At 53.3% G+C, this 9,959-nt stretch overlaps 1 protein-coding gene across 1 annotated transcript; it reads right to left on the bottom strand.

Moving 5' to 3' along the window:
* Nucleotides 1-2,829: 2,829 nt before the first annotated feature.
* On the bottom strand, nucleotides 2,830-5,085 carry LOC136490192 (uncharacterized). The gene has a single exon (XM_066486669.1). It carries the CDS (start codon nucleotides 4,949-4,951, stop codon nucleotides 3,218-3,220), a length of 1,734 nt encoding a protein of 577 aa, XP_066342766.1. The 5' UTR covers nucleotides 4,952-5,085; the 3' UTR covers nucleotides 2,830-3,217.
* Between the last annotated feature and the right edge of the window lie 4,874 nt (nucleotides 5,086-9,959).

Below are 9,959 nucleotides of genomic sequence, written 5' to 3'. Positions count from 1 at the left end.
GCGTCGGCACGGCATCCATACGATGCTGCAGCTGGGTCCATCTGAATTGGAGGCGCTGCCCCCTTCCCCTCTTGTCGCTCGGGTGGCGCGGGCCCCACATGGAGCATGCGAAACGGAGTGCAGCACACGGCATCTGTTCGGATGTCCGGGCGCTAGCACTGCCGTTCCCGTACCTCAAAATTTTATTATGTGTTCGATATTCAAAGAATGAACTTTTTATGAGTGAACCTAGAAGGAGGCAGATATCATGCAACCAGTCACATAATAGGGGAGTGCGCGATCCCAGCTCCTTTTCGTCTTCCTCCTTGTGCGTCCATGCCCGCCTTTCTCGTTCGCCGCCCTCGGCCATCGGCTGCCTCGCCTTTGGCCACGCCACCCACCTCCCGCCCCCGTCCATCAACCCCGCCCTCCCCTAACTTCGTCCGGATCTTTGTCGCTCAAGTGTGCTCGCTCCCCCAGCCTCCATCGCCGCCTCCAGCCAGCCGCTCCCTCACCGCTGGCCGCGCCGCCCACCGCCCATCCTGCCGCTCTAGCCCGACCTCCCCTTTCCGGAGGAGCCAGAGCTCGAGCATCTCGCCCCTACCGTCCGCTCCGCCCATCCAGTTGTCCCCTGCCGCCTCGCTCGCTATCCGTCAACCTGCCACCATGCCGGGCTGCCCGCCGCCTAAGCCCCCCACCACCACACACACACACCCCCACACCCCCACTCCTCCTTCTATGCCCGCCGGGCATAGATTCCCGAACAGAGGTTGAAGACGACGTGGCGGGGTCGCGAGGAAGAAGACGATGCACCGTGTCGCGCGCTCGTGCTTCCGCGCGATTGATTTTCTAAACCTAGACTATTATTTATGGACGTTTGGCGCGGCAGAGCAGGCTAATAGAGATGGATGGGGAAGGTTTGTAGAGTTTATTTTGTTTTTTCTCTCCCTTGTTGGGCCATTTCCCCTGCCTAGTAGGAGTACAACAGAAATGGTGACCCCGGCACACATGTTGGAGCAGGAGCCCAGATACAGGCCCTTGACGAGGCACGGATGCGCAATGAAACCGCTGCAGCGGTTGCCTTGCGGTGCAGAGCATGAGCCGCCGCCGCCGCCGCCGCTACAGACAGAGCTACAGCACTTGGTAGCGACCGCCACGGCTACGGTCCTCCGGAGCTGACAAGTGACAGCCGAGAACAGAACCCATCGCGATATATGGGGCATGTTTAGATGGCGAATTTTTTTGCAAAATGCCACTGTAGCACTTTTCGTTGTTATTTGACAATTAGTGTCCAATCATAGTCTAATTAGGCTTAAAAGATTCGTCTCGTGAATTTCATCTAAATTGTGTAATTAGTTTTATTTTTTATTTATATTTAATGTTTCATGCATGCATTCCAAAGATTCGATGTGACGAGGAATCTTGAAAAATTTTGCAAGAAATGAAGGGAAGGGCATGCATGATGTCGCTCCCTGATGCCATGATCCCCTGCATGATTGAACGCCGCTCGCCTCGCCTGCCTAGACGGATGGATCACCGTCATGGGAATGGGCTGTTGCTAGCACATGGTACTAGCAGCGGTTAGGCCCTCTTTAGTTCCACTTCAAAATCCCAATTTTTTTAAAATTTTCTGTCACATCGAATCTTTAGACGTATGTATGAAGCATTAAATATAAATAAAAAATAAAACTAATTACACAGTTTAGACGTAATTCACGAGACGAATCTTTTAAGCTTAATTAGACTATGATTGAATACTAATTGCTAAATAACAACGAAAGTGCTAAGTGTCATTTCGCCAAAAATTTTGCCATGTAAACGGTACCTTAGTAGTGGGTTCACTCCAGTCCCATCCCATACAGGTTTAGCAATGGATGGATCATGGATGGACCTTTAGCCGAGCTAACACGGCGGTTACGGTAACAGCTTCACCGACAAGGTCGTCCGTCAACGCACGAGCAGGGCAGGGACGTGTGTCCTGCCAGGCAAATGAGGGGACACGTATTCAAGACTCCGGCCTGCAGAAAGCCAGTACTAATACGGAGTACCACTCCATTGTATGGCTTCACCCGGGCCTGGTTTACATCGAAAGTTTTTTTACTCTCTTTGTTACATCAAATCTTTGATACATGTATGGAGTATTAAATATAGATAAAAAAAATAACTAATTATATAGTTTGATTGTAAATTACAAAACGAATCTTTTGAGTCTAGTTAGTTAGGCTATGATTGGACAATAATTATCAAATACAAACGATAGTGCTACAGTGCCAAATATTGATTCCTAGCCCTAATCTAAACACTGCACCAGTCGTATAACCTCGACTCCTTTTCATTCATGCGGCAAGGCACAATGGCCCCGGCCGTCGGGACCTGTGCTGTGTGCCCTTGCCCTCCCAAGCAACGGTGCTGCTGCCTGCTGAACAGTGCAGTGGTGAGTGCTGACCTGACCACCGTCAAGACGAGGAGGCAAACGCTAACCATAACCACTACTGCTGATCCGCAATTATCGGCGCGGTGCGGTCAGCTTCATGAACATCGGCACATCGCCGCGACAGTGACACCGGATGCCATAGCCTCTGCAGCCTGGAGAAATCGTTGGCCGAATCAAAGCTACAACTACTTCTGCTACTAGTACCTCGCATGATTTGATTTGACACCCTGATGAAACAGGAGAACCAACCAACTGCCAGCAGCCTGGTGCGATGCGATCGTATATGTGGATTATCGTGAGAAAAATACTATTATAACTAAAAATTTACGACGATTTACGACCCCTTACGATGATTTACAACCAAACAGGCTGCAGATTGTTAGTATCAAACACCGGTAGATGCATAGTATTTGTTTCTTCAGATCACCAGCCAGTAGCCAACTGAAGCTGCTTCGAATTCGATACGGAGAAGACGAGCAGTGAACAGTACATGCGCACCATATGAGTCGGTCAGAAAACTGAATCAGAAATCATTCAGATTGCTACTACATACAAGAATGTTTCCATCTTCTTATTGTTTCCAGCATCAACACTCGTAATAATCTATCCAACAGCAGCACGCACGCCGACATGTACAAGAAGCAGAAGCAGAAGCACAAGGTGAACCGGGGCAGGGGGAATCAGATTCGGTTATAGCAGTAGAAGTAGCAGCAGTAGCTGCACATACATACAGTTGAACTGAGGGAGCAGCCGGAGCAGCAGCTCTAGAGGAACACCGAGGAACAGACCACGCCGTCACCAGCGTCACGTCCGCGGGAACACGCCCAGCATCTTGCCCTTGCCTAGGCACTCGGCGAGGCGCTTGGCGCCCTCCACCTCGGCGGCCACCAGGCCCTGCAGGAACCCGCACGCGCCCGCGGCCACCATCTGCTTCCGGCACCGCCGGGACTGCGCCACCGCCAGCAGCACCCACACGGGGAACCGCCTCTCCTCCACGCCAGACCCGGACGGGTCCCCAAGCAGCTGCACCGCGTTCACCACGCCGCGCTCGTCCTTCCGGAACGCCTTGCGGCACGCGCTCGACGCGGCCAGGACAGCCACCAGCGCGCGCGCCGCGGCGTCGCGCTCGCCCGCGGCCTTCGCCTCCAGCATCCACACCAGCCGCGGGACGGCGGCGTCCGCGACGATGGCCTCGTAGTGCTGCTGCTGCTGCCGCCGCGCGGCCTTGCCTATCCTGCCACCTCCTGCGTTAACGCAGAGCTCCGCGAGCGCCAGCGCGGCCTCCGTGCGCGTGTCGGACCGGTCGCTGCCGAGCGCGGCGGCCACATGCGCCACGAAGCTGCCGCCGCCGCCGGAGCCGGACGCAGCGGCAATCTCGGCGATGTACCGGAACGAGGCCATGTTGCGGAGGAGGCCCAGCGCGGGTGCCAGCCCCGGCGGCTCGTCGCCGCTGCTGCTGCTGCCGCCGTCGAGGAAGTCCCTGACGCACGCCAGCGCGCCCGCCTGGAAGACGTCCACCTTGAGCCGCTGCGCCTCGTCGCCGTCCCCCGCGGTGAGGCGCTGCAGGCACCCGAGCGCCTGCTCCTGCGCGCGCGGCGTGCCCAGGGAGACCAGCTGCAGGAGCAGCAGCGGCACTGCGCCGCCCTCGTCGCGGAACGCCGGCAGGAGGTCCGGGAAGGCCGCGAGGTTGCGGAGCACCCCGGCCGCGGACGCCTGCGCCGCGGGTGTCCCGCCGGCGCAGGCGGACAGGAGCGCCGCCACCCCGCCGCGCGCGGCCACGGCTGCCGCCGCGTCCCGCGACGACGACGTCAGCGGGAGCAGCGCCGCGCACGCGTGCTCGGCGGCGGACCCGGACTCCAGCGCGCGGCACAGGTGCGGCACCACGGCGCCGGCCTCCTGCGCGAGGGCAGGGCGCGCGGCGTCGGAGACCGCGAGGGCGGCCAGCGCGGCCACGGCGCGCTCGCGGAGGTCGCCTCCGCCGCCGCCGGCGGCGGAGTCGAGCAGCGCCGCCACCGCGGAGACGGCCGCGGCCGCGGATGGCGCTGGCAGAGTGGTGGCGGTGGTCGCTAGCTCCTCCAGCGCGGCGGCGCGGGAGGCCGCGGACCCCAGGCGGAGCCGGGAGACGAGCGCGTCTTCCGCGGCGGAACCGGAGGAGGAGGAGGAGTGGGCCGGCGCGGGCGCGGAGGCGAGGAGGCGCGCGTCGGCGGCGAGCTGGGAGAGCTCGGCGGCGGTGGAGGAGAGCAGCGAGACGGTGTGGAGGTGGCCGAGCCTGGGCGCGTGCGCGTCCCCCGCGGCGGACACGGAGAGCAGCGCGCGGAGCGCGGCGGCGAGCGGGGCCAGCAGCGGCGCGGCGGGCGGGAAGGCCGGGCTGGCGAGGGACGCCGACAGCGCGGCGAGCGACGCGGAGATGGACGGCCAGTGGCGGCGGAACGCCGGGGAGGAGGCCGCCGCGGCGGGCACCGCGTCCAGCAGCCGCAGGCACTCCGCGACGCCCGGGTGGTCCCCCGCCGACTCGTCCTCCGCCGGCGGCATGGTCATGGCGGCGGGAGAGGAGAGGATCAGATGGGGGAGGAGGGAGATGGGGAAATGCGGAGGGGGGAGGGATGAGCTGGGTTGGCGCGTGGAGTGCGAATTCTGCGCAGAATCAGCGCGCCAAGGCCAACTACTTTCAGTACGCGACGTGGTGTGTGGGGGGTTTGGGGCAATTTTCTTAAGTGTTTTGGGTTGGTGGGCTTCTTCGCCACTCTGTCGGCTGCTGCTTCCTTTCCTTCCATGGACCTACTAGCCTTGAGGCAGTTGTGATTCTTCCGGAAACCCGGTCAAGGTTTGTGTGTGTATATGACTCCTTTTCAATCAAACAGTCATTATCGTTTAGGCTGTCCGCACTGCTATCCCTCTAAATTCCACCTCCAAAGAAATATTCTCGTCTTAGTCACCTACTTACAGTACCATCTCCCGCACCCATATTCTCTCTATATCAAACTCTATCCCATTTTCTCTAAATTTTTAATCCCTCTCCCTCTCTCCCCTCCCTCCCACCGAGCACGTGCATGGGGCCCACCTCGCCTTTACCGTTTCGCCGTACGCTCTCTGTATTTCGCGTTCCTCTCTCCTCCCCTTATTTCCCAGTGCAGGATACAGGCCTGCGCTGCGGCGATTTCTTCCGCTATGCGGACATGCAGGGCGGCATACAGGTGCCCGGTGCGGACAGCCTTAGAGAGGGGACGACGGCACGGCAGCATTCCATGGTTGAATTTCGCATTGCGTGGAGGACAAAGCCGAGGGTCCATCGGAGGATTCAGTGGTTCAATTGTAACCGTCTCGGTTTACTAAAAATATGTCATGAATATTATATTTATGTGTTAATGTATGTAATAGCATATATAGATCAATTTTCGTAACTCAAAATGATCAACGGAAATGCGATATGAAAGTTAATTCCATAGTCATGTCATATCACTTAGGGTTTAAAACCAATTTTTATTAAGCAAAAATGCTATAGATACATGTATGTGATACTTGAATAAAGTTTAAAGTATAAACTTTGTAGATGACAATTAAATACCTGTGGTCGAAAATAATATTACTAGCTAAGATTTCCAATAGCTTAGAAATACAATTTAAAATAGATTTCAACTCAGAACTTTGAAAATTTCTTCAACTTTGGAAAGGGTAGACATTGCTTTGTTCATCAATTTTTGTAGAAAAATTTAGTTAAGAAGCATAGTAGTGTCATGGCCTATTTTAGTAGCCTTATGTACCCTCTAAAGTAGGGTGAAGATGGTTTGGGTGTTTGGCCAACCGATTAGTTGTTTTGGACGCTTTAAAAAGCGTGCATGTCACGTCGTCTGTCGGTTTCCTCGCGTAGGCGCGGTCACCGCGCCCCTGAGCCACGACGTCGACGCGTCGGCCGCCTGCGCGCGCGCCTGACCGCGCTTAGCAGGCCGCTGTGGCCGACAGCCCTGGCGCGCGGCTGCCCCACCTCACTGTCGCGCTACTACCCCGCCACTAGCTCCCGACCATGCGCCATCACGCCGTCGTTGCCCTGCCCCATCCCGTGCTGCACTGTCGTCGTGTCCGCCACTGCTGCCTCGCATCGCAACGTTCCTGCTGCCGTCGTGTCGCTCCAGTACGCATGCTGCATCGTGCTGCCCCTCCCTAGCCCGGTTGGGTGCCGTCCGCACATGGCCGTGCGCGCTGCCGTCGCTTTGCCATTTATGGCACTTCGGCCGCGCGGGCCACGCAGGTCGGGCGCGCACGCCCGTCGGCTATCGCCGGCACATGGGCCTCCCAGTCCCGCCAAGGCGTGGACGAGCCGAACCCACTGCCGCGCGCGTCTCTCCCTCCCTCTCCTTTCCGTCGTCGTCGTGTCGCGTCACGATGAGGCCAGAGAGCAAGCACCTCTCGTCAATTCCTCGTGCTCGCGTCTCCGCCTTCATGCCCCTCTCCATCCGACCTCGGCCCGCCTTGACTCGCATCGCGCCAAGCTCCAATTTTGGAATCTTGCCGCCGCCATGCCGTTAAGGCTCGTCGCCGCCCGCGTCGTGGTCAGTCTCCACCACTTTACCTCGTGTTAATTCCTTTGCATCGTTAGCTCATCTTGGCTTCCTCTTCGTTGTGCGCACGCTAGTCGTAGCTTTTGTGACGCCTCCTTGCCGCTGACGCGACCGTGCCTTAGTTGTCCTCCGTTCGCCTCGCCGCGCACACGCAGCCAGCCTCACTCAAGTCGTCTCCGGCCGAACCGGCTTCTTGGTATGGTCACCGGTGAGTTGTCGTTGCTCACCCGCTGCCCTACTTCCTTGATTGTTGCTGTAGCTCACATGAACGTTGGTGCCATTGCCGCAGGGTGTCCGCCATCGTGGAGAGGTCTTTCTACGTCGTCCTGGCTCGTGCAACCGCCGCCCATCATCTCATGTCGAACCTTAGGTGAGCGTCGGCGTCGTAGCTAGGTCAGTGGGGGTCCCGTATGGACAGCGTAGGCGCCTGTGCCACTGCTCGTCGCGCCGGAGCGCGCGAGGATGGCCGAGGGCCTCACCGTTGTAAAGAGGAGAATGGTCCGAGGGTTCTCTTGCATAAGTGGTTTCTATAGGAATAGTTACATGGACTGCAGGTTGTTTTGCTCATAGTCCAGGGGCATTTTTGCATATGTGCCAGCGCGCGCAGGCCGCCTTGTCGCGGGCCGCCTCCGCACGTGGGTCACGCCTCGCCTGTGGGCCGCCGCGCGCTCACGCGCGCGCACGCGTTGCGCTGCGTGGGCCGAAATCGGGGTTTAGATTTTCCATGGAAAATAGAAATAGCTTTACATTTGTAATTCGGAGCTGAATTAGTAGCACAAGGGAGGGTCAAACTTTATGATTCTTTGTGTGTGGAGTGGAATAGGTCACAAAATTTGACTCTCACATTACATAGACTAAGCTCCCCCTAAATATATACATACATATGATGGAGAATATAGTTTATGCATAATTGGTAAATTAATGCTCAATGGAGTTTAATCTATATTATGCATGGAGAAAGCATATAAATACCAAAGTAAAATCAACATGATGATATCGGTTTAGAAATACCACATGTGGAAAACAATTTTATTTATACCACTTGTAATAGGTGGTGGATATTTGAAGTATGATGCTTAACTCCGGGGACTCTATTTTTCTTACAATGAGACTACTATACACATGATAAGCTTGAAAAGGTGTTAGTCTTAAAGCATCCAACTTATAGAGTAACATCCCCCTAAATTTATGCACACAAGTATGGAATACTTGTAGGAGACATGTACATTGATTTTAGAATAAAAAATACCACTTGAAAGATGACATCACATGAATGTGAGAATTATTTTTGAAGGTGATATTCCGGAGAAATTATCTACAATTTGAACTTTGACACATATTAGATGAATAATTGTAAAACAAGCTATGTGTCGTGCTCCTAAACAATTTAAACCATGTATGTTTGCTCCAAGGGTTAAGAATGAGACCGAGCAAGCCTACCATAAGATATACCTAGTGTATACATGACAAAGGATTTAAGCATGCAAATGCAAACCTAGGCATGAAAAGAAACTAGATGCTAATTGAAATTGCAAGAAATTATATCTAGTTACCTAACATGGGAAGGGGAATTCGGGTCCATAGTTTTCACTAACCCACTTGGCAATTACCTTGTCCATAATGATGCACCCCTTGAAATGCACCCATACTTTGCCACGTCTCCAAATTCCCCAAAGTCCATCGGACTTCTCACTTCCCTTTCAGGATCCAAACATTTTTAGTGCTCTTCATGTTGAAAATTATCTCTTTTGGCACCCAAATGCGTTTGGCCCCATTATTGGCTTGCTTGTTCACCTTGATGGCCACCACCTTATCATTTTCTTCTTCTTCAAGATATAAGGTGTGGAGGTCTTTTTGTCCACCTTGTTGGTGCGGGTGTTGGAGAGCTTGCTTGTTTCCTTTTTTTCTCTTTCTTCTTAGCTCCTTCCCTATTCTTCACCTTACATTCATAGGACTTGTGGCCTTCCTTGTGGCATATATAGCAAACCATGGTTTGTCCTTCATCAAGCTTCTTCACTCCCTTGATGGTGTTATCTTGATGAAGTTGGGCTTGCTTTGTTTTGCCTTTTACTTGAGTCAAGTCCTTGGTAAGGTGAGCCACTTCTTGCTTGAGTTGCTCATTCTCCATTGTGACCTCTTGTGTGATGTATCTACAACAACTTTCTCAATATGAACTTGGTTGCACAAGGATGAGTCTAAACAGAAATCATTGCAAAAAGTAGAGGCATTCTTTTTAGGCATGTCAAAGGTAAAACTTTTCTTTTTTGGTGCCTCCGTGGGGGTAGTACCGACGACTTCAAGATTAACCACTTTATTTGTTAGCTCATCACAATGTTTGCATATGGTTTCCATTTTAGCGAGCAAACTTTTTATAATCATCTTGTGAGCTAGCTAACTTTTTCTTTAATTTTTCATTTTTCTTTATAAGTTGCCCATCATTGATTGTGCAATTATTTATGTTTGCACTAGTCTCAAGTTGCTCAATTTTAGTAGATAGCTACATATTAAGATTGGCAAAAGTTTTATATTGTTCAAGCAAAGTAGCATAAGCTTGTTGTGAGATATCTAGTTTTTTCTTTTAATTTTTCAATCTTCATTTGTTGACTAGTGCAAATTTTAGCAAAGTTAAGATTTTGTTGCACAATTAAATCATAAGAAGATAGCTCATCATCACTATCACTATCATTGTCACTATCACTAGGGATAGGCTTTTTGTTACCTCGTGCCATAAGGCACACACATGAAGTGCTTTATGATGAGTGCTTGTGCCCGCGCCTCCTGTGGTGGTCTTCTTCTTCACTTGAAGAATCGTCCCATGACCTTATTGATGTGAGAGCTTTGTCCTTGCATGCCTTCTTCTTTGTCTTGGGCGTGGGCTTGTTTGAATAAACTTTCACAAAGTGCCCCAACTTGCCACATCTATAGCATCATTTCTTTCTTTGCTCATTTCTTTGATTGGTGAAGATGAAATCTTGAATTTGGATGGGCAC

This window comes from Miscanthus floridulus, chromosome 10 (genome assembly GCF_019320115.1).
Source record: "Miscanthus floridulus cultivar M001 chromosome 10, ASM1932011v1, whole genome shotgun sequence".
Taxonomy (NCBI): Eukaryota; Viridiplantae; Streptophyta; class Magnoliopsida; order Poales; family Poaceae; genus Miscanthus; species Miscanthus floridulus.
Note: the sequence above shows the minus strand (reverse complement) of the source record. Positions and strands in the feature narration are given on the sequence as shown.